Raw genomic sequence first — 25,230 nt, 5'->3', positions numbered from 1 at the left:
AGTAACCTTGTGGTAATACTGGCAAGGAGTACTGAGTCTTAAGATTGATGAAGATAGTACAACAGGCCATTTGGAGGCGGCGATTCTTTTATTTAAAACTCTTTTGGGAGTACGAGTTGCAATTCGTCAAACACAGTTTGTTGACCTTGCAAACGCAAAGTTGATTTTTGGTACAACCTTTTTTTGACACAAGAATGCCTTTACTTCATTGTAATGACTAAGAGCACATAGTCCCTCTTATTCCCTCGGGAGCATGACTGTGACGTCAGGATGATGGAGAAAATCAGCTGATGTGGACGTGGAGGTACAACAGTTTGATTTCACAAAATGCACTTTCAATTAGTCTCAGACAGACTGATCCGCCAACGCCTAGGTTCAATGAGTGAGGTAGGAATGAAGGAATTGCTACTTTTAATGGCTATGGAAACTCTATTGGGGTTATACAGCAATCTACTGCTACATCACACAGTAAAACATCAAGAGTTTCTACCTGTTACAAGTAAAATGACATGTCAAAGACCTCTCCTCCGAAACAAGTAGGAACTCTGCTCATATTTGAAGATTAAAACCTTGACTCCGCTGGCCGCAACTGGCAATTATGAAGTGTTTTGGTCAGAACCAGCGCCAAACTACAGCAGCTCTGATTTCGCAATTCCAATCCCTAACTTAACTTGATATAAAGACGTCTTTTAGCTCTAGTAAGACTTAATCACAGGTAACCCATCCATGTATCCCTGATATCTAGAACGTCTCGCTGATGAGCACTTTGAGAAAGAGACAGTTGGTCTGCATACTCTAAGTCACGTGATGCGGACGTGCAGCGGCTGTGACGCAGATTGTTTCCCTGGCAACGGAATTCGTTCCTCCGTTATTCGGAGTAATTAGATTATGGCCCCCAGCGCTACACCCTGCCGTTTATCATTATCTGTTGATGCCAGGTGGCACTCGTAATGCGACGTCCCTCCAAATAGGGCGCAGGAAACGAGGCCAGGACAGCACCTGGCTTGACGTCATTCGACCGTATGTCTGACGAAGTGAACAAACAACTAAATCACGCGTCGAGCCCGACCTAATTTTTTATGACCTTACGGCTAGGCAGGACGCCATTCCTTACTCACAGTATACCAAAATGTAGCCATGGCCGGCGCCACAATAATAAGACGAACAATTCCCAAATCACAGTAATTCTTCTCTACATGATTGCATTCGCCTCCCAAAAGGGACATAAATAACAACAATCTAGGAGAAGAATTCTTCCGAAAAGTTACAGCCTTAAACTTGAAATTAAATACTGCTTGAAATTAAATACTGCTTGAAATCAAATACTGATATCACAGTATCAAATGACAATCACAATTCCTTTGTCCCTAACGAATTCCTCTGTTCCACGAAGAAAAGTATATTTCTTGTTTGATTCCAACCAGCGATAAATAATAACCGCTTCCAAAAAACAAAGGGTTTTCTCAAAATGCGTCAGGATTTCGCTCCGAACGGCATGTAAATGCAGGTACCTACCATTTTTACTCACATTATACCAAATTATAGGTATTGGATAATCGTATGTGGTGAATAACGGCGACCTCCTGTGTGTGGGATTATTCTCGAAGTGTGTCACGCTTAAAGTTAGGACATTTCAAGATTTGGCGGCCTTAGAAGTGGGTGCCGATCGTTTGGTGGCACAGGTGGAGGGAAGCGCGCGTTGATTGGAACGAGAAAAGAATTGGACAGCCCGATGATGGATGGCGGACGGACTATGGCCGGGATCGCAAACAACACACGCGAGTGGCATGAGATGGAGGAGGGGCAATTGAACAGAGATCACCCCCGCAGGACTCTCCAAAATGATTGCTCCACCACCGCCGGCCTTCTCCGTCGTGCCCGTGCGCCTGTGTGGATGGATGTTATTCAGGTCAAACGTCGGCAGCTCGCCCTGGTGCTGAAATCTCTGGCGTTATTAACACTGACGCAGATCGATTGATTCGGGCCGAAATCTTTTACGTAAGACAGGCACGTACGATTTGTGCCTCTGTTTTCTGCACACGCAGTATTCTGTACACGTATTTGTGGTGTTGGAAACATGTCTACAATCAGAAGTCACGACTGAGTCCCCACGTCCATTTCGGGCAGGGAAGACATTTCCGGCCACTAATGTTTCCAGGGTGGCCATTGCCTACCTACGCATATCCCGCCGCCAGCCGTACTTGGTGTTAAAAGGCAGCCTTATATGGAGAGGTACATCTGCGTGCCTTGCTTGTAGTTCTATTTTCGTCAGGAGAATGAGCAGCGGGATGTATCTATTTTACATCTAATGGTTCCTTTGATAAGAACAATGTCTCCCTTGCCCTAACCTCTGGTCTAATTTCCGGGCGAGCGCGCATGGGGGAACCGTCTAGTGATGATATATGATTTTAAGAGCATCGCTAAATTCACCTCGCGCTCTGATCTTGAATGGTTCATTAACTGGCACAAGCTCGATGCAAATTTCTCCTCCGTCTTGGCGGCGAACCGCCCCGAAGTCGGCAGAAAATTGATGTCATTGAAGGTCACCGGGGAACAATATCGATGCCCTTGATAATGGAATGAAACCAGTAGACGGTGCACTGTAACTAGTGTAAAGAGAAAGAAAGGGGTAAACATCCGGACTTTTATTGGCGCGATTGATTGCGGCTTTTAGAGGACATGGATCCTGGCGGGGAAGCGGGTTCGTTACTCTGATGGAGCCGCCATATTACTTAGCTTCACTTGAACGATAGCCTGACGTGAATGTGACGTCAGAGCCTCATTCTCAATTCAGATGGGAAGTTGGCTGCGGACGTGCCCAGAATGCCGAGCTGGGACCGTACGTAGGCGTAGGAAAGGGCTTTCTTCTCTGGGATGCTTCCTGCCTGGCAAAGAGGCAGGTAAATTTCCGCGATAATTAAACTCTGCGGAATAAAGAGATATCTGGAAGCGACTTGAAAAGATGACGTCTGCAGCCAACAGAGATGGGAAGCATGCAATATCCCTGTTATCGTCTTCAAACACACCGGCAAATTACGCCTCGATCACTGGTTGGGAACAGAACTAGGAAGATTGAACGAGAGTTGCGCAAAACAAGGAGAGGCCTGGATGAGCAATGTGTGATCCTCATTATCAGCGGTTTACCCACATCCTGCTTGGACACACTAATGGCACCAATAACATGTACACTCATCCATTCATTACGGTGAAGAAACGACGGCTACGTCACACATTAGACCCAGGAGCCAGCCCAATTTGCAAGGCCTCGGCAGCACGGATAAGTTTGAGAGATATCCACACAACATGCTGGGGTGATCTTCTGGCCTCATCGATGCACCAAGGTCATTTGTATTCAGGCTGTTCGCAGAAGATCCATGGGCAGATTAGTGAGACTCAGCGTGAATACGAGATTCTACCGAGAAGCTTTTGAAATAGGTCGTTGTGTGATTTAATCTAAGAGAACAGCTTTGGTTATTCTGTTTACGAAAAGCTCTGTTAATGACAAGCCTTTGGAACCACGAATGAGCAATAGACACCAACATACCACACGCAACAAATAGAAAAGCCATGGGAATTTTTAAAAATAAAAAATACCCTTTCATTCCAAAAGTGTCATCTAGTTTTATTTCTGTTAGTCTGCATTGCCGGGAAAACTGCTTGATTATTTTTGAGTCAGCAAACGAACTATTCTTACCAACAGAGTGAAAGCTAAGCGGCCAGGTACTATAGAGGGCTGTCAGTCGATACGGGAAATGTTATAAGGCACCCTTGTCACGGGACCCACTTCAGATGAAAATGGCCATTTTAGAAACAAATAAAACGGACATGTGGATACTCAATATCCAAATGAAATTTTGCCAGCCGGGAGACAGATTATTTCTCCGACCACCACCGTAATCCGATAGATCCTACTAATCCATAAATACGGGGAAAGCGCAGCTGACCACATGATTCTAACGTGATCAAATATATCGCCTCTCCAGAAACGCCGATTCCACAGGGCGTCATAAACGCGTGGTTGTTTACCGAGCACCAGATCGAGTTAGTGGTGACTCAGTGTTACCTTAGGAAATGGTTAAATCAATCCAACCTGCAGGCAAAACCCATGTATATTGCCAACTGAGAAAAAACAAAGCATCATCTATAAGTCCGTCTGCCTGGTGCGATGTGAGTATTCGTTGTTCACAACTGACTATATTCATTCACTAACATTCAAAAGACTCGACGTCGACGGTAACTACGCTCGGAGAATACGTTAAAACCTATTTCTGTCCCCGAAAACAGCAATTCTGATTCAGCTGCACTCTTTAGTAAATCATGTCATGGCCGTGCATGTCTTTTAAAACCCCAATCCGCCATAAATCCTGAACAAGCTCTCCGGATGGGAAAGAAAACATCGGTCGGCGCCATTGCCTCCCCCGCTGGCGAGCACGGTGCGCGGCGGATCTCCTCCGGGACTCTGGTCTCTGCATATTTGATCATGTTCAGATATCTGCTCCAGAATCCATGCAGCCGACCTTCGGAGGCACCGAGCATAAACGCACATTGTAGTCTACAGAACAATGACGAATAAAACGATTCTGGGGGTACAGATAGACACAAACTAGTGATGAACAACGGTTTAAAGCACGGTAGCGTTACATGTGGTTTTCGCACACTTACTTGATTCAGATGCTTCTCCGTGTTGTCCCATACTGCTCGCGTGATTTTGTGCCGGGAGCGCTGGATGCTCCTCGCTTCGTGGAAAGGGGGAGTCCTCTGTCAGGCGATACCAGCTACCATTGGAGACTCACATTATTTCAGTAACGATACCAGAGGGTAAAACTCCACAGGGATGGACGGAAACAGCCGGAACACAGACGGCAGAGAAGGGATGGAAATCTGTGAGATGGCGGTCCAGTCAAGCGCGTTGTCTCTCTCTCCACAGCCAGCTAGCTAGGCTACATTAATGAGATTCATACCATGCGCAGCAATGCGAGAGTTCGCATGTGATGAATAATTCATCAACCAGGGCGAATCTATACTGCCGGGGACGTCTTATGTAATAAAAACGCCCAATGATCGCCGCGGCTGCAAAATTCTCCCGCTCCCATCTGCCGCAGGGTTTCCAGTAAATCTTACACCCCCCGCGGACGTGTCGCAACCGCGCAATGTGTCAGCGTTGGTCCTTTTCAGTACCCCAAAGTCTGCTTGTGGGAAACAGTGCCATTAAGTAATACGCACGTAGGCGTTGTTCCCCGCTTTTATAAAATCAGCGCAGTGACGTCAAACTTACACGACTTGTGTTTTGATCGGACTTTGGGGGAAAGCAGCAATCAAACTTCCGCTTCGACGTAAAGCGGCGGACGGATTGTCAACAGGCGACCAGAGGATTACTGACAAATTCGTCAACACGTCACGGTGTACGTGTTGTCGTCGCCAAGGCAGCGGGAGCCCGGCGTGTCTTCCGCTCCTGTCGGAATCGTGCCGCTTAAATGGCACTCCAGCATGCGCTTTGCCTTCTTTAAAACCACCGACGACAGGGAGATCGATCTGCCCTGAAAGGATTCGTGCGCTGCAGCTGAGATCGGTGACACGAACGGGGTCTACTGCCAAAGAGCTTGCGTGCGAGGAATAGTAGTCGTGTTCATGATACTTTTTTCTGGGCACGCAAGTATCGCTGACGACACAACATTTGCCGGCTGTTATGTCGTCTGTGACAAATGGTCTAGAACTACACCGTAAAATTGTTTTTCTATAATCACTTTCTTCCTGCATTTTCAATGTCGATAACTGTAACAGCAGAACATCATTTTACGTTAATAATTCGGGAATCTTTCCCTTGCAACAATCATCACAATCACGTCTTCATTATTTGTATGTTTATAACCAAGCCAAAAGGTTTTTGAAATTATCTCGAAATTACGTACACCATACCAGTGGGTTCAAGCCACGTACTTCAGTGTAGTGTTATGACATTGTTATTGATGATAGCAGTTACTCGGCGGTTACAGTTGAAAGTCTCTACCTTGTTTTTCGTTCTGTACGACCGAGTGATTGTAGATAAGTCAACTCTTGTTTCCCCCTGGCCATACAATAGTTACGACACAAAAGATTCCTCTATGCGCTTCATGATTCTCAGTATCACCAATGTGTGTTGAGATGTAGCATCAGTATACACAGTAGCACGGTGAGATAGAGATAAGACTCTAATTTCCTCACGACGTACGCATTATTTCGACATCAGCCAGTGATTCACAAACACATGGGGATGAAATCGCCCCACCGTGCAGGCCGTTGGAGCGATGAGGCCTTGCGGCGTGTTGGTGTTATCCGGATGACTTCTGTACGGAAATGCGTGCCCTTGCGCGCCGAATATCATGGAAATTATTACGATATGAATGCGATCGGGTGATAGGGTATCCAGGAAAATTAGGGCAGAAGGCCATCGGGACTGTACACGTACGTTCTACTGGGGAAATAAGAAGACGAAAGACAGGAATTAATGCGGAAGGCAAGGCAGGAAGTCAAGTGATATCTTGTACCATAGGAAGTAGATTGAAACAGTTATATACATGACATTTACAAACTGGCACTGATACGTTTGCTTTGTGTGGATTGTATTCAGCACCAAGGACAAGTGTTTGCCTGTGTGTGGATCGGAAGGTGTTCAGCACCAAGGACAGGCACGCGCACATGTGTGTGACGTGTGGTGTTCAGCACCATTGAACAGATGTGTTTGTCTACATGTATGTGGGCGGTGTTAAGTATCAGGGAAAATATGTGCCTGTGTATGGATGCTAGTGTGCCGGTATGTGGAAAGGTTTTGCCTGTATGTGGATATTGCAGATGATGTTCAGCACACCACGCATGAGCAAAACCAAGTTTGATAACCGTTTCGGTACCAGTTCGTGATGGATTTGAAGATTTTTGACAAAACACTTGTCCCATTGATGACCAAGTGAAGTCTGACCTTGTCTCTAGGGCGCCCGGCCGTGAATACTGGCCGAAAATAGCTGTCCGTGAGTTCAAGTTCAACTTGCTACTGCTGTTTACTTAAAATAGTGCGAGTGATGGGATCCGGGAAGCGGCACTTCAGGATGGATTGCACTCTGTGGGCGACTGAAGCAGTAGCAGTCCTCTCTGCTGAGTTGTGATGACTGTCACATGAGGGGGAGGCGAATGGTTACGTGAGCACCCGAGAGGTTTCTGAACTGGTCTGATAGTCTCCATCTGTTTTATTCCGCGGCCAGACAAATTCTATTCCATTGTAAACCATCCTTGGCACACAACAAAACACTTACGGATGAAATGCTGCCGATGATACATGGAAATTAAAGAAAAATGAAGCCATAACACCTACAGTACCTAACGGTCCTCCATCATTCTGTTGTATTTTCTGGTAACATGTTATGTTTTACCTGTACCGACATGTCCGCATAAAGTTTATTGCCCCGCACCACTTTCAGGACGTAAAAGAAAGGCTCGGACTAGTCTAGTAAGGTGGTAGATACATTGTGTAAATGTTTTCTGTTGTATTTTTGAATCAAAATCTAAAGCTTGAAGTCTTCACCCCCCACTATGCCGACCGTAGTCACCACCGATGCCGCTTTTTCATATTCCCCGCAGCTTCTAACCCACTAATGTCAGCAGACATCTGGACAGGGGGCCATTATTCTTGTCCCCTCCTTCCCCCGACCTCTGCTCCCTCTCTCAATCTTCTAAAGGGGTCAAGTTTGTGCGGTCTTCCTGTGGCTCGCGAAACCGCGTGTGGGCGGAACATGCGGGCTTCATCTTAAATGTTGACTGATTGCAGCGGAACTTAGACGAACCCGGGCAGCTACCAAGGGCCCACATCAATATTTCTTTCCAAGCACCATTCATTATTAAGGGACCGGATTGTCAACGAATGATTTTGAAAAATACTTTAGAAATTAGAGAGTATCAGCAGCATGGCTGGATCGAGAATAGCTACTGTAGATAGTGAAATATGTGCGGTACATTATGTGCGCTACAATTTACAGTATTGAATAACATTTTAGAATGGGAGTCACAAATGAAGAATGAGCGAGCTTTAGCTAATATTCTTTATTCTCAAATCACGAACACTACAACGTCTTGACAATAGGATTAGTGTTAAAACTTCTACCAGAAAAATATCACCGACTCACAGTAATGGTCCAAGTGTCGTCCTATGAACATCCACAACTTGTGCACAAATAAAGAGCAAGCAACACAGAAAATAAAGTTCTTGTACAGAATTCATTTCCTACAGATGGTTGTTCAGAAAAAAAGTAAGTACTGTGTAGATTCATATTTACTGTTTTGGTATTTCTCAGATTGGTATTTGGTAGTCTAGGTTATTGCTTAAGTGCTTCAGATGCTTCATTGAGGTGAACTTTATAAAAAAAATGACATGTCTACACATGTATATGTGATATCCCCAAATAGTGGCAGTGTGCTATATTAAAAAAATTCCTTTGCATTGTACTATCTCCAAACATCTCTAAATCCTCATCCCTATAAAACATTCAGATCTTAGGATTCATTCTAAGTTATTCAATCTTGTCAGACAAGGTAAGTACTACATCCAGAACACTATTTGCATTGTTAGATATACAGTCATGTATATTTTAATTCCAGTACTCACGAATTCATTTGAGTGGGTGCATTTTGTCAAAGTCTCTTTCAAACTGTGCATCTTTTTAAAGATCTACTTGCCCTTTGGAACGTTTTCTTACTTACACAACTTACCCCACAATTGATAATGGTACATTCCTATAGTCAATCATTGTGATTTCCAGTAGGCAGTAAGGCACTTGGGTGAAGAGAGCAAGCTTCACAGAAGCCAGCAGATACTGAAGTATGGTCTCAATCCCCCTGAATCCAAGTGTCAGCCACTCAACCCCTCATGTTTGCATGTACCTTTCAGAAAATAAAGACGACCTAAAAATATGAGCTTATGTCTGCAGTGCTTCTTTGGTTGAAGTCTTTACTAAAATAACTGAAGTTTGGATTCTTCCTAGTAATTGGAAAGTAGCGTGTTCCCTTATTAAGGACACATGATTAAGTGAGACAGTGTCTCTCATTTTTGCTGCCAGTTGTTTGATCTCCTCCTCTGTGGTGGCCTCTGTCTTCTGTTTGAGCATGTCGTCGCCGGCTGTGACGCCCCAGTTGTCGGGTTTGGAGCAGGAGGGGCAGAAGGGGCGACCGCTGGCCGGCTTCAGGTTCTCCCAGTACTCACGACGGGCCCTGAGGACAACAGGAGAAATCAACATTTTCAAACATTCAAACCTTATTAACATGCAATCAACCAACCATGCATTCTCTGAAACCAGATTGTGATGATTTTACAAACTGCATTTTTAGAATTGTAATTAAGATCAGAATATCATTAATGTTGCAATATTGATATATCAAGTAACCTGGCATTATACATGGATAGATCTTTTGGGCATTAAATGGATGATATTCGTAGTGTAAAGGAATTTTTGTGTCGGACTTAATTTTTATTTGTAACACTACTAACAGGTCAACAACTTTATGGGGTATGACACAGGTCCTGTACATGGATATGGTAAGTTGAGTTACTGTATATACTACTACAGTTACTACACAGATAATAAAATAATCTGGTGCAATTTTAGAAGTTTAAAAATAGCTCCTTAATGCGCATTATCTTGTGGACCTTAGGAACAGTATTCAGACTGCAGAACTTGACATGTCATCAACAAACCCTGATGAAGATTTGAGCCATTTTACCTGGCACGAACCCATGGCTTTGTGTGCAGACGCAGACCCAGTCCCCACTGGTCGTGCTTCTGGGAGCCTTCAGGCATGAAACCTCCCCTCTCCTTGCTGAGCTCCTCGCTTACCGCCCTGATGTGGTAGGGCTCAAACCCACAGCAGCCGCCTATATACCGGATCCCCAGCTCATATGCCTCACGGGCAAACTTCTGGATCTCCCAGCGGCTACACACGCGGGGCTCCAGTGCTGTAAGGAAAGAACAGAATAGACTTAATTTTTTTGTCTACTTTGAACCAGCCCAACAACAAAGATGAATTAACAGAATGAGATAAAACAGACGTATCCACATTCACAAAACATATTACAGTACATAAACCTGTGAAACATGTTATGTCAAGAAAACATATGTAGCATGTGAAACAGAAATAAATTTTTTTGGTTAAGTGCACGTGTACCTATTCCCCAAAAGGAATTTGGAGCCCTGTCATGTAATGAGATTGCGATTGATACAATTGATGCCAGCTCCCTTAGCTTTGTGCTGTAAATCTCCCCTGTCCACCACTTGAGCTTCCAGTCTTTTAATAAATACATGTGCGTTAACTTCTTTCGAAGCAGAATATTGAATTGCTACAAGGAGGGGAAACCTAGATAAGCTTTGAAATTGCCTCTGTGCTTCTCTAGGTTTACAGCACAGAGCCAAGAGGGTTGGCAACAAATGAATCAGGTAACATGACAGGGCTCTAAATACATTTTTAGGAATAACAGATGCACTGGTGCACCTACCCTAAAAATTTAGGTGCATATAAAAATTTTGGGGGGCACATTAAACATTAAGTATTTAAAATACTGTCAGCAAAACCTAATTACACACCTTAGGCCACACCAATTTAATTTGTTGGTTCTCGGATTTTTTCAGAAAAAATATGAAGCGACAGGGCGAGAAAAAAATAAAAACAAAAACAGGTCTAGGCATCCTATTATAGGCTTAAGAGTCATTGCACGAGAAAACCAGGCAAAACCAGGCAGAGGTCGGAAGATGGGGGTCGGCCAAATCGGCTCATACTTTGTATGTGAGATAGGTATGAGGAACTATTAACAGCCATATAGTTAAAACCCTCCAGGTATTTTTCGTTATGGTGTTCTGGGACCCCCCTCTGAGACCCTCAAAAACCTAACAATTTATGGCTAAAAATTACTGAAATTACAATGGACACCACGGTAATTCTGATAATGATATGAACATGGGGTTTCTTTTGTCACATAGCATGGGTCTTTTACTTTTACAAAACAAAAATTGAAGATGCAACATTGAAGTTAAAAGGGTATACCAGGGGGTTACCAGAACCAATGAAAACAGAATTTTCATCTTTCTAAATTTTAGTCATTTTTAAGTAGCTTTTTCTCCGTGACGCGGCAAATTTGATAAACGGTTTTACCGTTGCTGGAAAGAGGAACATCTGCTGATTCAAAAACAAGTGTCGTTTAATTCGGGCCACGCATAACGCGGGCCGTGAACGAAGGGTCTTTATGGGGGTTTTCCGGGTTTTGGACCATAATAAATTAGCTAACAACGTCTCTTTACGGGGTAAATCATGGGCATTTTTGTGCAGCTGCATGGGATCAATGATCAATTGTGGAAAAATGCTAAAAACAATTAGAAATATTCGTTGGGGCTCCACATGGGGGATACAAGGATACCTAAAAAGCAAATTTAAACTGATTTTACACAATTTATCACATTTTATTTCTAATTTCCATTAGTAACTACCTTTCAAAATAAATTTTGTGCATTCACTTTGTGCTAAATAATATGGAGGCTATGTATGGGGGTTATCACAACACCATGTGTGAAACTAGCTACCATATACACAAGCCGCATGTGTGCATGCACTTAGATACAAGTACTCTAAATGAACACTATAGCAACAGGACTAAGAATAAAGCTAAACAGAACCGTAAAAACAGGCAAATTCAACTGAAGGCCACTGAAAAAATTACTCAGACCATTTAGGATCGCTGTATAAGTCAGCAGTAGGTCGGAAGATAGGAAGGTCTTTGAAATCCACTCATACTCAAGAGGGGCGTTCTTTCCACAGTGGCTTTCTGAATAGTGAACAGTTTAGCATTTTCTATTTAGAATGTATTTTCAGCTTGTACAATTTGCTATTTACGAAATTATCATGAAATGAAAGACTTTTTACTTGGATTGTTTAGAAAACATCTCAAATGAACTGAGCATATCGTAAATGCCGTTAAGACCATATGACACCAAGGTGATTACCAAAGGCTGGAAAATAACAGCACTGAAAGTATACATTCAATGTAGTCTGGAGGTTGGTTTTAATCATATACTAGTATATTATGATTGAGAATTTTAGTTTGTACGGCGTTCCAAAAGTACATTTGTTGGAGACGCTCCTGCAAGCTTCGCAATCGTGACAATCTTCCGCCTCGGGCATCTCTTTTTACAAAACTTATGTTTGCAAAAATAAAACACAAAAATGCAAAAAGTCTGCCAGGGCTGGTTTGTACTGACTTGTCTGGGGTGCGGGAGCATGAAAATTTGGAATGTATCAGGAGAACTGTGCATATTTATTGTAAACGTCATTGGCCAAATCTTGATTTAAATATTCTAACTGCTAATCATCTAAGTGAAACAAAGTCAATCAAATTCATTTCATACTTAATTCTTATATCTTTAAAACATATCATATTATACATCTGTGATCTATAATGAGTTAGTTCTAGAGTTAATAATAATTTACTTACTAGATGTAACATATTAATACTAACTAATATCCTCCGATTCAAGCAAAGACACTCATACACCAAAAGAAGGTACAGGTTGAGCTGTCCTAGATATTAGTACAACTTTGTTTTTCGTTCTCATTTGCCAAAGTCTCAAAAGTACACATGTGGAAAACTAAAGCAAATGTCTACATGTCAACGTGCGCACAATGGTCTGTAGATCTAGAGAAAATGGTCTATTTTCAAAATAGGACCAGTGCTATAAGGAAATGAAAGTGTTTTGCTATGTGCTTTTAAATTGTTTTCAACCTTTTAGTTTTAGCACATTACATCATGAAATGAGACTTTTCATCTCTCGAGCTCTTAATTTTAGTTCCCCAGAAACAGGAACACTATCCTTGCAGGGTAGAAGACATGTTTCAGTTCATTCAGAAACAAGTCTGGTCTAATTACTGGACCACAAATCACACATAAATGGGCCATGGGTCTATAGATCATACAAATCGATCATAAAATGTCGCAGTGAAGGGCAATATATGGCCGTTTTTGTGTAGTTTGAGTAAAAACCATGCATGCATAGATTTGTGGTCAAAAATTATGCCAGTTTAAGGGGGCTCTGCATGGGGGGGGGGCATAAGGATACTTGAAAAATTGAATTAATCCAATGCTTGCATAATGACAATATCCAGTAATCTAGGCCTGAATTGTCATAAATATATCAAGAAATAGTCGATGATGGTACAGTCAATGATGGAGATACTTTTCTCATTTGAATTGATTGACATTATATTTTAATGCGATTCTTACTGGTCTGGGATTTTTATTTGGTAAAATTTATTGCTGTTTTGTTTTTAAATGACGGATTTTTTATTAATTGGTTTCCTTATCTTATACGCTGAGTAGAACCTGATGTTCCTGTATATGTAAATGCTAACTAGTTCATTTAATCCAATACTGAAAGCCTGAGTATATTTGGCAAACCTGTATTTTCAGTGGCCTTTAGTTGAATATGACTGTTTTTACTGTTATATTTAGCTTAAACGCATCATATTCTTAGTCCTATTTCTAGATTGTCCATTTGGAGTACTTGTATCTACGTGTATGCACCCATGTGGCTTGTGTTTTTTTTGGTAGCTGGTTTCACACATGGTGTTCTGATAAACCCCATACATAGCCTCCATATTATTTAGCACAAAGTGAATGCACAAAATTTATTTTGAAAGATATTTACTAATGGAAATTAGAAATAAAATGTGATAAATTGTGTAAAATCAGTTTAAATTTGCTTTTTAGGTATCCTTGTATCCCCCATGTGGAGCCCCGACGAATATTTCTAATTACTTTTAGCATTTTTCCACAATTGATCATTGATCCCATGCAGCTGCACAAAAATGCCCATGATTTACCCCGTGAAGAGACGTTGTTAGCTAATTTATTATGGTCCAAAACCCGGAAAACCCCCATAAAGACCCTTCGTCACGGCCCGCGTTATGCGTGGCCCAATTAAACGACACTTGTTTTTGAATCAGCAGATGTTCCTCTTTCCAGCAACGGTAAAACCGTTTATCAAATTTGCCGCGTCACGGAGAAAAAGCTACTTAAAAATGACTAAAATTTAGAAAGATGAAAATTCTGTTTTCATTGGTTCTGGTAACCCCCTGGTATACCCTTTTAACTTTAATGTTGCATCTTCAATTTTTGTTTTGTAAAAGTAAAAGACCCATGCTATGTGACAAAAGAAACCCCATGTTCATATCATTATCAGAATTACCGTGGTGTCCATTGTAATTTCAGTAATTTTCAGCCATAAATTGTTAGATTTTTGAGGGTCTCAGAGGGGGGTCCCAGAACTCCATAACGAAAAATACCTGGAGGGTTTTAACTATATGGCTGTTAATAGTTCCTCATACCTATCTCACATACAAAGTATGAGCCGATTTGGCCGACCCCCATCTTCCGGCCTCTGCCTGGTTTTCTCGTGCAATGACTCTTAAATGCTACAAGATGAGCCATGAAGTCAACACAAAAGGCTGGGTTAAAATTTAAACATTGAATTTTGAACTTTTAATCAAACCACTGCAATGATAGATGGGAAAACTGTAACAACTAGGAAGAAAAGGACTTTCCTCAACTGTTGGGGGCAAAACATGAGCATTTTTCAGTTGATTCAGGACCAGAAGCAAATTTTTTTTTTTTTGCAAATCAGAAAAAAACGAAGAGGCGAATCCGAGAACCAACAAATTAAATTGGTGTGGCCTTACCACCTCTCTTTAACTTACAAGCTTGCATTGGGAATTCTGTATCTAACCTTCATATTACATTTCTGGGGTGCCCAGAGCATGTAGATATGTCAAATCAGTATGGCCTAAGACTACTAGTTAACTGTGCCTGATAACTTACCGAATGGGAACTCTGGCAGGTCGATGAAGCCCTGCTTGCTTGCATCAGGAGTCATGTATGCCAGGGGCTGTACCATCAGGTAAGGATGGAGGTCGGCCTTGTCGAGCGCTGCCTTCATTTTCCTCATGCCCTCCAGGCACACAAACGGGTCAAAGTGGCAGTTGATGCCCACAATGTCGGCTCCTGGAGTCAAAGGCATCAATCATGTCAGTAATCTGTCAGGATGCTGCTGTAATCATGGGGAAAGGCCATGAGATAATCATTGAGGGCAGACCATTCACAAAAGGAAGACTTTTATCCCCCTTAGGCCACACCAATTTAATTTGTTGGTTCTCGGATTCGCCTCTTCGTTTTTCTTTGAAATAGGAAGACTTCTTATATCCCCAATTTATATACTAATAATTTTAAATCTGCACAACTGCAAGAAAGTGTTCTAACAGGCTTTGTAAACTGATGAGCTGACTACTAATCAATTTCTCATTGATAAAATGAAATGTGCTCAGTGCCAAGAGACCACTTTTAGGCACTAAGTCTGGGTTAATGGAAGAAATATATCTTCTCTGCACTAAGTCAGACACATCAATGCTCAAGTATGACCAAATGACCCAATGGGAGTAGCAGCTTCATAAGGCTATAATAGTATAATAATCTGTGACCCACCAGCCCGCGCCATGCGCACAGCACACTCCCCAGCAGACACCCCGTGCATGTCTCCCTCCGGCCCAATGCACATGTTGGCTGCCACTGGCTTCCCAGTCTCCTTCAGCACCTCAATGGCCCACTCCACTTCTTCCACATGCTCGTAGTACTGAACACAGGTGTTCATGTCATCATGCGGCACTTCATCAGATATAAAAGTGTTTGTGCTATGGTCCTTGGATATGGACACTTCTTCCACATGCCAGGGCTTAAAATCCAATTGTTTTGAATAGGTGTACTAGTGCAACTCACCTTATTATTTTTCTAACACTTACATGTAGATGCCAAGAATATCCTGTATACTATTATACATTTGATATGTACAAAATACAGACAAAAATATTTGAATGCACTGGTGCACCCACAGAAAAAAATTGGATGCACAGCTCCAATTTTGGGCGCAATAAGTTGCACACGCACCCAGTATTTTGAGCCCTGCTGCATTAACTGCTACTACCAAAGAAGTACATAGGAAATAATGGCAATGGTTTCTGAACGATGTTTAATGTGATCCATACTTTCTAAATACTGAGCGGTGCAGCTAAAACTTGTATAGTGCAGGTGATTTTCATTGTTATTTGCACTGGTGCAGGTATGCAGAAAAAAATTTCGAGCCCTGTATGCACATGGCAACGTGTGTTTTGAAAGCAATCCTCCCACACTTTTACAGCACTCAGCAAGAGTAGAGCCTTCCTGTCATCAGTGCTGCACTTTATCCTGTATGATTCAAACTACCTTTTGAGCTTATTACATGTCACGTGTATGGCAACAGTGTACGTCTACAGGTATTTGCTAAAAATACTGAAACACGAATGAGAGCATTTTGTGTCATCAGTGATGCACTTCGCGCCTTAAGTGTCTGTGCACTTGAGTTGGCACATGGCAACAGTACACACACTAGATGATCAAATGCTTGACGTTCTGAAGTTTTCATGCCAGACACCTTACACGTGTCTGGGCATTCGTGTTTAACTACCCCCTAGTCTGAACATAGCAACAGTACACGTGTTGGAGAGGCCTACGCAGTCGTCACTGACGTAGGAACAACTTGCCAAGGATCAGTTATTCAGCCCAATGACGCTTGGACCCTGTAGTCACACAGCTCACATGCAGAAATTAATGCCAAAGAGCTTCTTTTCCTTTTAAAAGAACTAGACCCTTAAGCTTTAAATGCAAGCAGATCATGTGTCACATGGATTAGAAAACACTTTAAAATTGGAAGCGTGCCTAAGTGCATGTTGGGAAAACAGACAAATGTTTCCTTGCAAGCTATTTTGTTCAGTAGAAAAGTACAGCATCTACTGTGATAAATAAATAACTTCTTTTGTCATTCTCAACTGAGGTGAACCATCATGCTTGTTCAAGTAGCTACTAGTGCAGTGCGTCTTTCCTACGGCTTGGGTATTTAGCCAAGCACACCAGGTCACCCCTACTCTTCTGGATTATTTAGTGTATTGGGTTCTTTACATGCAGAGATTTGACACCTTAACTCCCTCATAGTCATACAGTCATACGGGTCTGCCACTTTTATATTTCCATCTGAAAGGGGACATGACACATCCATCTACTGTCCTCCCAGCCCTTACACAGTCTGGGGTAAACTATCTACCTCAGCAAGCAGGAAGTCCACATCGTTGGCGACAAAAATCTTGATTTGCTTGCGAAACTCGGCCTGGACGGCCTCTTTCCCCTTCCCACTCAGGTAGGTTGGGGTCTGGGAGATGCCGCCGGCAACAAGGCAGCCGCCCTCGTCTGCAACCTCCTTGGCTATGTCGCATGCCGCTTGGTTGATTTTGGACCCCTTTTGAAGAAGAAATGGCAAAATGATGTCATGCTGAACCAGAAAAAATGGTAGAATGTCTTCTTTCCGCTATAAAAAAGACTTTTTAAGGTATATTTACTGATTTTTTTTTGACAGCATGTTTACATCTTGAACAAGTTGTCCTTAACATTTTGGTGAGCATGTACCATTTGGTGAGCATGTATCATGGCTGTGAGTCTTATCTGCAGTATACATAAGTTTGATATAAAAAAACTGATATTTCATATTTTTATTCATCACTATTGAATTTTCAAACTTCCATGTGGCCCTTTACCATTGGGTCTGCTGTTTTTAAAGGAGGTGCACCACAGATTAATCTTCATTTCTAGTAATTCTACACTCTGCCCACGTACTGTGTGAGTCTTGTTGGCGTAGTTTCCACGGTTTTCCAGCTTGTCGTCGCTGGCGTAAAAGGTGAACGTCTGACAGACGTCTGCACCAGCACGAACAAACTCACGGTGAAGCTGGCGGACTGTTGGCATAACAGAGAAAAAAATGTTTAAGAAACCGTCTATACTGAATTTGTGAACCACACTGCAAGTTCATAGGGCTTACAAGTCCTGACAGAATGGTCTATACTCAGTTCAGACTTGCAGCTAACTTGCCCCAGAGTTTGGCATACTTACCAAAACTGCCGAATATGTCACAACTCCCCCTTTTCCTGAGAAGAGATCTTTGACGTTATAATGCTAGGTAACTGCTTTGTACAAGGATACGTAACTTAAGATACAATCGTCAGTCTACGTTGTCTTTGCTGTAAGAGAGTAGAAAGTCCTGGTGAAACAGATCTACATGTATGTTGTGTACATCTTAATATGCCGTTACACTACCTCCAACAAGAAGGTAGCTTAAAACCTTTCTTACTCTGCTGAGCTCACGGTCATCGTATTTGGCAACAAGTTCAGGCAGACTGCTACAGAACAACAGCCACCATTCTGCCAGAAGCTTTGGAAAGGATATCGAATCAACAATACCAAAGTCAAAACCCAATTTTCAAAAAGATAAGCATGTACATCTTTTGTATCTGTTCACTTCCTCTTATTCTCAAAACACTTGCAAGTTGAGAAAGTTTCACTTGCCATCCCTGTTCCATGTTAGTTATTGCAAGGGAGGGACAGAGCCCATCACCCTGTATTCCCATCACCAAGTATCCCTTGATTCAGGTGATACGTCTGCAACTTGGAGACTCTTCTTAACCGTGCCTCCACTGGCCCTGGTCTGTGCTTGGTGTCCTGTTTGCTGAAAAAACAAGCAGAAGAATTTTTTGTCTTGAAAGCAGGGGACAGGACGTTCTCGTTGCAGTTGAGTTCCATCCCTCAGAAGTAGACAGACCTGTCAGGGCTGCTGTTGTGGCATTTCTTCTGGAAAAATAAAGTATGCAATCTGCACATCACAATCATGAAAGGACAAAAACGTAAAGGAAAAGAAACCATTACATTAAAAATACTTGTACTTTATATTTCTAGACAATTTATCAAAACCACTAACTCTAAGTTTCAGTGTAACTGTAAGCTTTATGCATTGTAAAGGCACCTAAAAATGTATTGTTAAACATAAAAATTATCAGCCTTTATACAAAGGTGCAAAACCATGCAGTAGTCTAATCATTACTAATCCAGGCTCTGGAGCAGAAAGGTTTACACATCAGACTCAGAGAATTGAACCTTGATTTGCATGCTGTGGTAGGGTTGCAGACTCCTGAGTCCTGTAGGTTATGTTGTAAGTTGTCAACTCCTTAAGACAATGTATTGTCAACTCCTTAAGACAATGTTTTGGCATGCCTAAAGCTGGAAAATCAAGTAGTTCTCAACTCTCACCACAGCTTGCTCTTACCACCAAACAAATCTGCACTCACTAACAAATTAGCCCTCAAATGGCATAACACAGCAGTTTACCAATCATACAGATCACATTCAAAAACATGCCAAGAGTTACAAGTTTTAAGATGCTTTTCCAGAATCATGCAAACCGACAGGTGTGAAGTTAATCCCACATGGGTCAGTTGTTTTGCTTACCAGCCTCAGGGTGCTCGACAGTTGCCTCAGGGGTCCATGGTCCCGCCTTCACGTAACCGCGCTTCTCCAGGGCAAAGACGAAGCCGCCGTCTCCCACCACCACTCCCTCCTTCAGCCTCTCCAGAACGCCTTTCTTTGGAGCACCGTTTGCCTGGTACAAATCAGAAAGAAATCTTTCTCAGGTGGTATTTTTAAGCCCTGCTTCCTTAATGTTGTTTTCTTAGCTAAGAGTAAGAAGTGATGACTTAAAAGTTGAGGCACTGTATTTCTGGTTCTTGCGATGTGTTATAGGGCCATGTTGATTTGATTATATGGATGACATCCTCCGGGAACCCCAAAACTGGTGTGAAGAAAAGAAAACTTTGGCAAAAAAAGTTGCCTTCATTATAAATCTAGGTGGTCATGAAGGTTGAATAAATGACTTAACACACAGAGCAATATTTTATTGGCATGGTGAACTAGAGTTCGATGATCTCATACCTCCATGACATGTGTATTGTTTTCATAAATCTTTCGCATGGCGATGACCACCTGTAATTGGATTACATTTTTCACCGCATATATTCAAATCATATGAGGCCATTTGCATATATTGTATCAATTGATCATACTCTCCACCAAATGACAGGGTTATCTTAAGAAATAAGGCTATTCTAGCGTTTCCTCATAATTATGCAAATGAGGTCCTGATTGACATAAATTATGTTTAGTGATGTTCACCTTCACTGAACTTCCAAGTATGGCAAGTATTAAATTCCCAGCAGTTACCACCATAAAATTGTACCAATTTGCCATTTATTATGCAAATTAGGTCTTCCTTTACATTATCGATATCTGCCAATGATCNTATTCTCAAAACACTTGCAAGTTGAGAAAGTTTCACTTGCCATCCCTGTTCCATGTTAGTTATTGCAAGGGAGGGACAGAGCCCATCACCCTGTATTCCCATCACCAAGTATCCCTTGATTCAGGTGATACGTCTGCAACTTGGAGACTCTTCTTAACCGTGCCTCCACTGGCCCTGGTCTGTGCTTGGTGTCCTGTTTGCTGAAAAAACAAGCAGAAGAATTTTTTGTCTTGAAAGCAGGGGACAGGACGTTCTCGTTGCAGTTGAGTTCCATCCCTCAGATGTAGACACACCTGTCAGGGCTGCTGTTGTGGCTTTTCTTCTGGAAAAATAAACTATGCAATCTGCACATCACAATCATGAAGGGACAAAAACGTAAAGGAAAAAAAAAACATTACATTGAAAATACTTGTACTTTCTATTTCTAGACAATTTATAAAAACCACTTACTTAGTTTCAGTATAACTGTAAGCTTAATGCATTGTAAAGGCACATATACATGTAAATGCACTGTTAAACATAAAAATTATCAGCCTTTATACAATTACAAAGGTGCAAAAGCATGCAGTAGTCTAATCATTACATCATCCAGGTTCTGGAGCAGAAAGGTTTGCACATCTCAGAGAATTGAACCCTGATTTGCATGCTGTGGTAGGGTTGCAGATTCCTGAGTCCCATAGGTTAATATGTTGTAAGTTGTCAACTCCTTCAGACAATGTATTGGCAACTCCTTAAGACAATGTTTTGGCATGCCTAAAGCTGGAAAACCGAGTAGTTCTCAACTCTCACCACAGCTTGCTCTTACCACCAACCAAATCTGCACTCCCTAACAAATTAGCCCTCAAATGGCATAACACAGCAGTTTACCAATCATACAGATCACATTCAAAAACATGCCAAAAGTTACAAGTTTTAGGATGCTTTTCCAGAATCATGCAAACTGACAGGTGTGAAGTTAATCCCACATGGGTCAGTTGTTTTGCTTACCAGCCTCAGGGTGCTCGACAGTTGCCTCAGGGGTCCATGGTCCCGCCTTCACGTAACCGCGCTTCTCAAGGGCAAAGACGAAGCCGCCGTCTCCCACCACCACTCCCTCCTTCAGCCTCTCCAGAACGCCTTTCTTTGGAGCACCGTTTGCCTGGTACAAATCAGAAAGGAATCTTTCTCAGGTGGCATTTATAAGCCCTGCTTCCTTAATGTTGTTTTCTTAGCTAAGAGTAAGAAGTGATGAATTGGAAGTTGAGGCACTGTATTTCTGGTTCTTGCAATGTGTTATAAGGCCATGTTGATTTGAATATGGATGACATCCTCCGGGAACCCCAAAACTGGTGTGAAGAAAAGAAAACTTTGGCAAAAAAAGTTGCCTTCATTATGAAATCTAGGTGGTCATGAAGGTTGAACAAATGACTTAACACACACTGACAGAGCAATATTTTATTGGCATGGTGAATAATAGATTCTTCATTTTCATTCCTTCACATTTCCTTATTGTCCTTTGCAACATGGAGGTAGAAAAAAAGAGATTTTTTCTACCTCCATGTTTTCTACCTCCCTTGTAGAATGTCCTTGTCCTTTGGAACGGATTTTGGCATTCTGCAACATTATTGTTCTCCAATATTTCTTTTTTGATATACGGCATATATTTGCTCATGTTGCAGCTGCTCTGTACGATTTACAGTGTGGTCGTTAACTTTTTTGGGGGGAAACAGATGAAAATTCATGCGTGTATGGATATCATCCATATAATCAAATCAACATGGCCTAAGTTTAAGTAAAAAACACTGCAGTTATTAGCTGTCGGAGTTGTTAACATTTTTGTCAGCAATCTCACAAAATCTTCTAGAGTCTATTTGTATGTCAGCAATCCTAGTATGTGTGCACTGATGCCACCTTGCAACTCTAATGCCAACTGCAGCTAAAAAAAATGGCCTTAGAACATGATTTTCAATCCTTCATTAGTGGCCAGAAAAAAAGTGGGCCTTTACTGGAGAAAACCATCAGTACTACCTGTTGCCAATGCAATTATCTAACAACTCACATCATTGCATTAAAAGCGGGAATTAATGCCTAGCATGTCAGGTTACTGACATGATGTTTGCTTTTGATCTTTGATGCCCCAGGCAAAAATTTTCACACTTTAAATTTTAATAGCTTCACCACCCTTCATCCCATCCCATCATCAGATTTACCTGGCTAGACATTACCGGAGACCAAGCAGTCACTTTCCTAACTTTAGGCTTTTCGTAAATCTTGCTTTTGAAGTTTTGTGGAGTAAGTTATGCCATGCATATCTTACTCCTGGTGTTACCCTGCCTTCTTATATGTTGACGAGCTCCATAAGATTTGGGAGCTTGAAACACCAGTATGTGCACAAAATATAGCAGGATTTACCAAAACATGGCACGTACAATGTAAGTGTAACTACACTACTGTTGTTCATCGCCTAAAGCAATCACTACCGGATATGACTATCTTTTATTGTCATCATTCGGACATCCACTTATCGTATAGCGCATCAGTTACTGACTTTCTTATATTTACAATAGGCTGTAAAATGATCCCAATCCAATTTGTTGTCATACCACAGTTGTATTTGTCCCATTGGAGCAAACAAAGCCTTATCTTTCATTGCAAACAAGTGAAACAATGCATTGGACCAAACTGGTCTAAGCTGGTTAAGAAGGGCTGCACATGCACACTCAGCAATATTGCAAGTTGTACATTGTTCCAAGGACATTCCTTCACATATATTGGTATCCTGATTCCAATGGCCACCCTGCTAAAAGTCTGCACAGGACTCAGGCTACATGTAGCTTGTCCTATCCTTCACGCCGCATCATGCGGCATAGTCCATGACGACTTTGCTATCTGTGCAAACACAGTTGTTCCATTATGTTCCCATAGATATCCTATGGAGATCTTGATCCCTGTCCCCTCAAAGTCAAATGACATCACTGTCCCCTTCACTGCTGGAGGTTTGAATGGGGGCCCACAAGCCCTTTTCCGTAGAGCGTAATCGGCCATTTTAATTCTACGTAGAGCGTAGACGGACCGCTCTAATATTTTTGCGTAGAGCGTATTCGGCATTTTAATTCTACGTAATGCGTTGTAACCACTTGGAATTTATCGTAAAGCGTAATCGAGGGTTTCCGAATTCAGCGTAGAGCGTTGTCGGGAGCCCCCCCTGCAGGCCCTCTTGAATGTGCTCATTGGGCCTTAACAGGCAAAGAGCTGTTTGTAGTTGTACTTATATATACCACTTGGGCATTGTCTGGATAGATTTTTGGGGGGAGAAACGTTATGCCAGTAGCGAGGAGATCCAGGGTGCCGACTTGAGCCTGGCGGGGCGTATGACTTTCGTGACAGAATGTCAGAAGATTATCATAATCTCCAAGCAGATCTTTTGGTGGGGGTAAGACAGTATCAAATTGGCCAGTCTGTAACCATTTCCCCACCCAAATTGGTGGTGGTAGCTACAACAAAAAAAGGCCATATGTAAAAAGCTAACGATCTTCCACCATCAACCTCTGCTTGGAGAGTAGATTATCAATATCAGTCACTTGCGAAAGGGGCACCTACTTGGGCAGGGAGTACACGGAAGTTTATTTTATACCTAGATATACCATGTATACAGGGATATGTTTCAGAAAAACAGCTGATACAGGGCAAAAAAAACCCGCTGATGTAAAGCTTATATTCAAAATGTAACTGGAGTAGCATTGTGACTGATTTATTTACTGAGCTGGGCGTCACACCCTGAGCGCTCCCCCAACAAAAACATCCCGGCACAGAACTGGTCTCAGCCGGTTCCCAAAGCTAACACCAAACAACAGCCGGTAATACCGCTGGCTTGGTCGATAACTGCAGGGAAATTCTATCATGGAAGCTCCTTGATAAGAGGTACTGTAACTCTCCATATTCAAATTTCAGGCATTAAACCAACGTATTTCCGACTTTTATCAGTCCTGTGGCCTTTCACCCAAGGCTCTTCAATCGTTCAAATATCCCGAGCAAAGACCTTTTGTGAGGAAAAAAAAAACACTTCTGATGGATCTAAACTTGAGGCTGGACTGGCAAAATCCCAATTTGTGCCAAAAATTATTGAAACTGGGTCAAGAGTACGACCAAGAGTACAGACAAAATATATTTTTACGCTCTATAAAGGTCACCCGGCAAGGTCAAAAGAAATATTGTTCAAAATCCGCCGGAATACCGCGCAAAAGCTAGCAAAGACTTGAAAGAGGGCAGTGAAGAAGAAACGGTGGAGAATATGATAAATCCGTCGGGGAAAACAGCCAGCTATGCAGTATACGTAGATTGTAGAGTGATTCGGCCTGTGCTCGCTACGCGGGGAAACGAAAGAAAAAATCTGCCAACGCGCATCCGGAGGTGGCGGCAAGACGGGATGAATCAAAATTATTACATCAAAATTACGTTTACCATAAAAACATACAACAACAACTGCCGTAATTAACTATGGCGCTATATATAATCACAGAATGTAACGGTATGTAGCTGTACAAATTTTGAACCATCTATCTTTGCCCACGACAGACCGGCTCAAACCGGTGGGCCGGTGCTTCGGGCGCCGGCTGCATATTGACACTCTGAATGCACACACTGTACGGTCAAGTTCATACCCCAAGAAACAACACTCTCACAATGGCCTACTTTTCAATCTGACGGAAGATAATACCTCAGACATTTTCTCGCAGACGTGTGGATAAGTGAGAGAAGTTGAATATTGGTCCCGCTGGGATCTCACTTTCACCATGCGCTTGCACCAAGCACGTCCTTTCCTCAGGGGCGACGAAGTCGAAAACAACCAAGCGCGTTCGATGGAGAACCGAGTACAGCGTAATATTATGCAAATCACTTATTCTCACTTCTGATTGGCTAAGCGAAAGACCCCGCCCACAATCCTTGCGTCATACCGCGGGAAAAAATAGCAGATGGTTGTTCTGTTTAGCAT

At 42.2% G+C, this 25,230-nt stretch overlaps 1 protein-coding gene across 1 annotated transcript; it reads right to left on the bottom strand.

The window, feature by feature from the left end:
• Positions 1-8,052: 8,052 nt before the first annotated feature.
• LOC109476287 (betaine--homocysteine S-methyltransferase 1-like) lies at positions 8,053-25,051 on the bottom strand. The gene is made up of 8 exons (XM_019777182.1): positions 24,955-25,051; positions 21,246-21,396; positions 17,750-17,868; positions 17,184-17,375; positions 15,536-15,683; positions 14,876-15,058; positions 9,742-9,973; positions 8,053-9,231 (listed from the first exon to the last, which is right to left on the bottom strand). Exons 1-8 carry the CDS (start codon positions 25,030-25,032, stop codon positions 8,940-8,942), a joined length of 1,395 nt encoding a protein of 464 aa, XP_019632741.1. The 5' UTR covers positions 25,033-25,051; the 3' UTR covers positions 8,053-8,939.
• Positions 25,052-25,230: the final 179 nt, after the last annotated feature.

This window comes from Branchiostoma belcheri, unplaced genomic scaffold, assembly GCF_001625305.1.
Source record: "Branchiostoma belcheri isolate BF01 breed outbred unplaced genomic scaffold, Haploidv18h27 scaffold104, whole genome shotgun sequence".
In the NCBI taxonomy this organism is placed as follows: domain Eukaryota; kingdom Metazoa; phylum Chordata; class Leptocardii; order Amphioxiformes; family Branchiostomatidae; genus Branchiostoma; species Branchiostoma belcheri.
This window is presented reverse-complemented; position numbering and strand designations above follow the sequence as displayed.

Excerpts from the sequence above, each read along its gene's own strand:
- LOC109476287 (XM_019777182.1), bottom strand. The coding sequence starts at position 25,032 with ATGGTGAAAGTGAGATCCCAGCGGGACCAATATTCAACTTCTCTCACT. Across the intron at positions 15,684-17,183 it reads TGGACTTCCTGCTTGCTGAG|TACTACGAGCATGTGGAAGA; the intron begins GTAGATAGTTTA and ends ACCTGTGTTCAG. Across the intron at positions 9,974-14,875 it reads CCTGCCAGAGTTCCCATTCG|CACTGGAGCCCCGCGTGTGT; the intron begins GTAAGTTATCAG and ends CTTTCCTTACAG.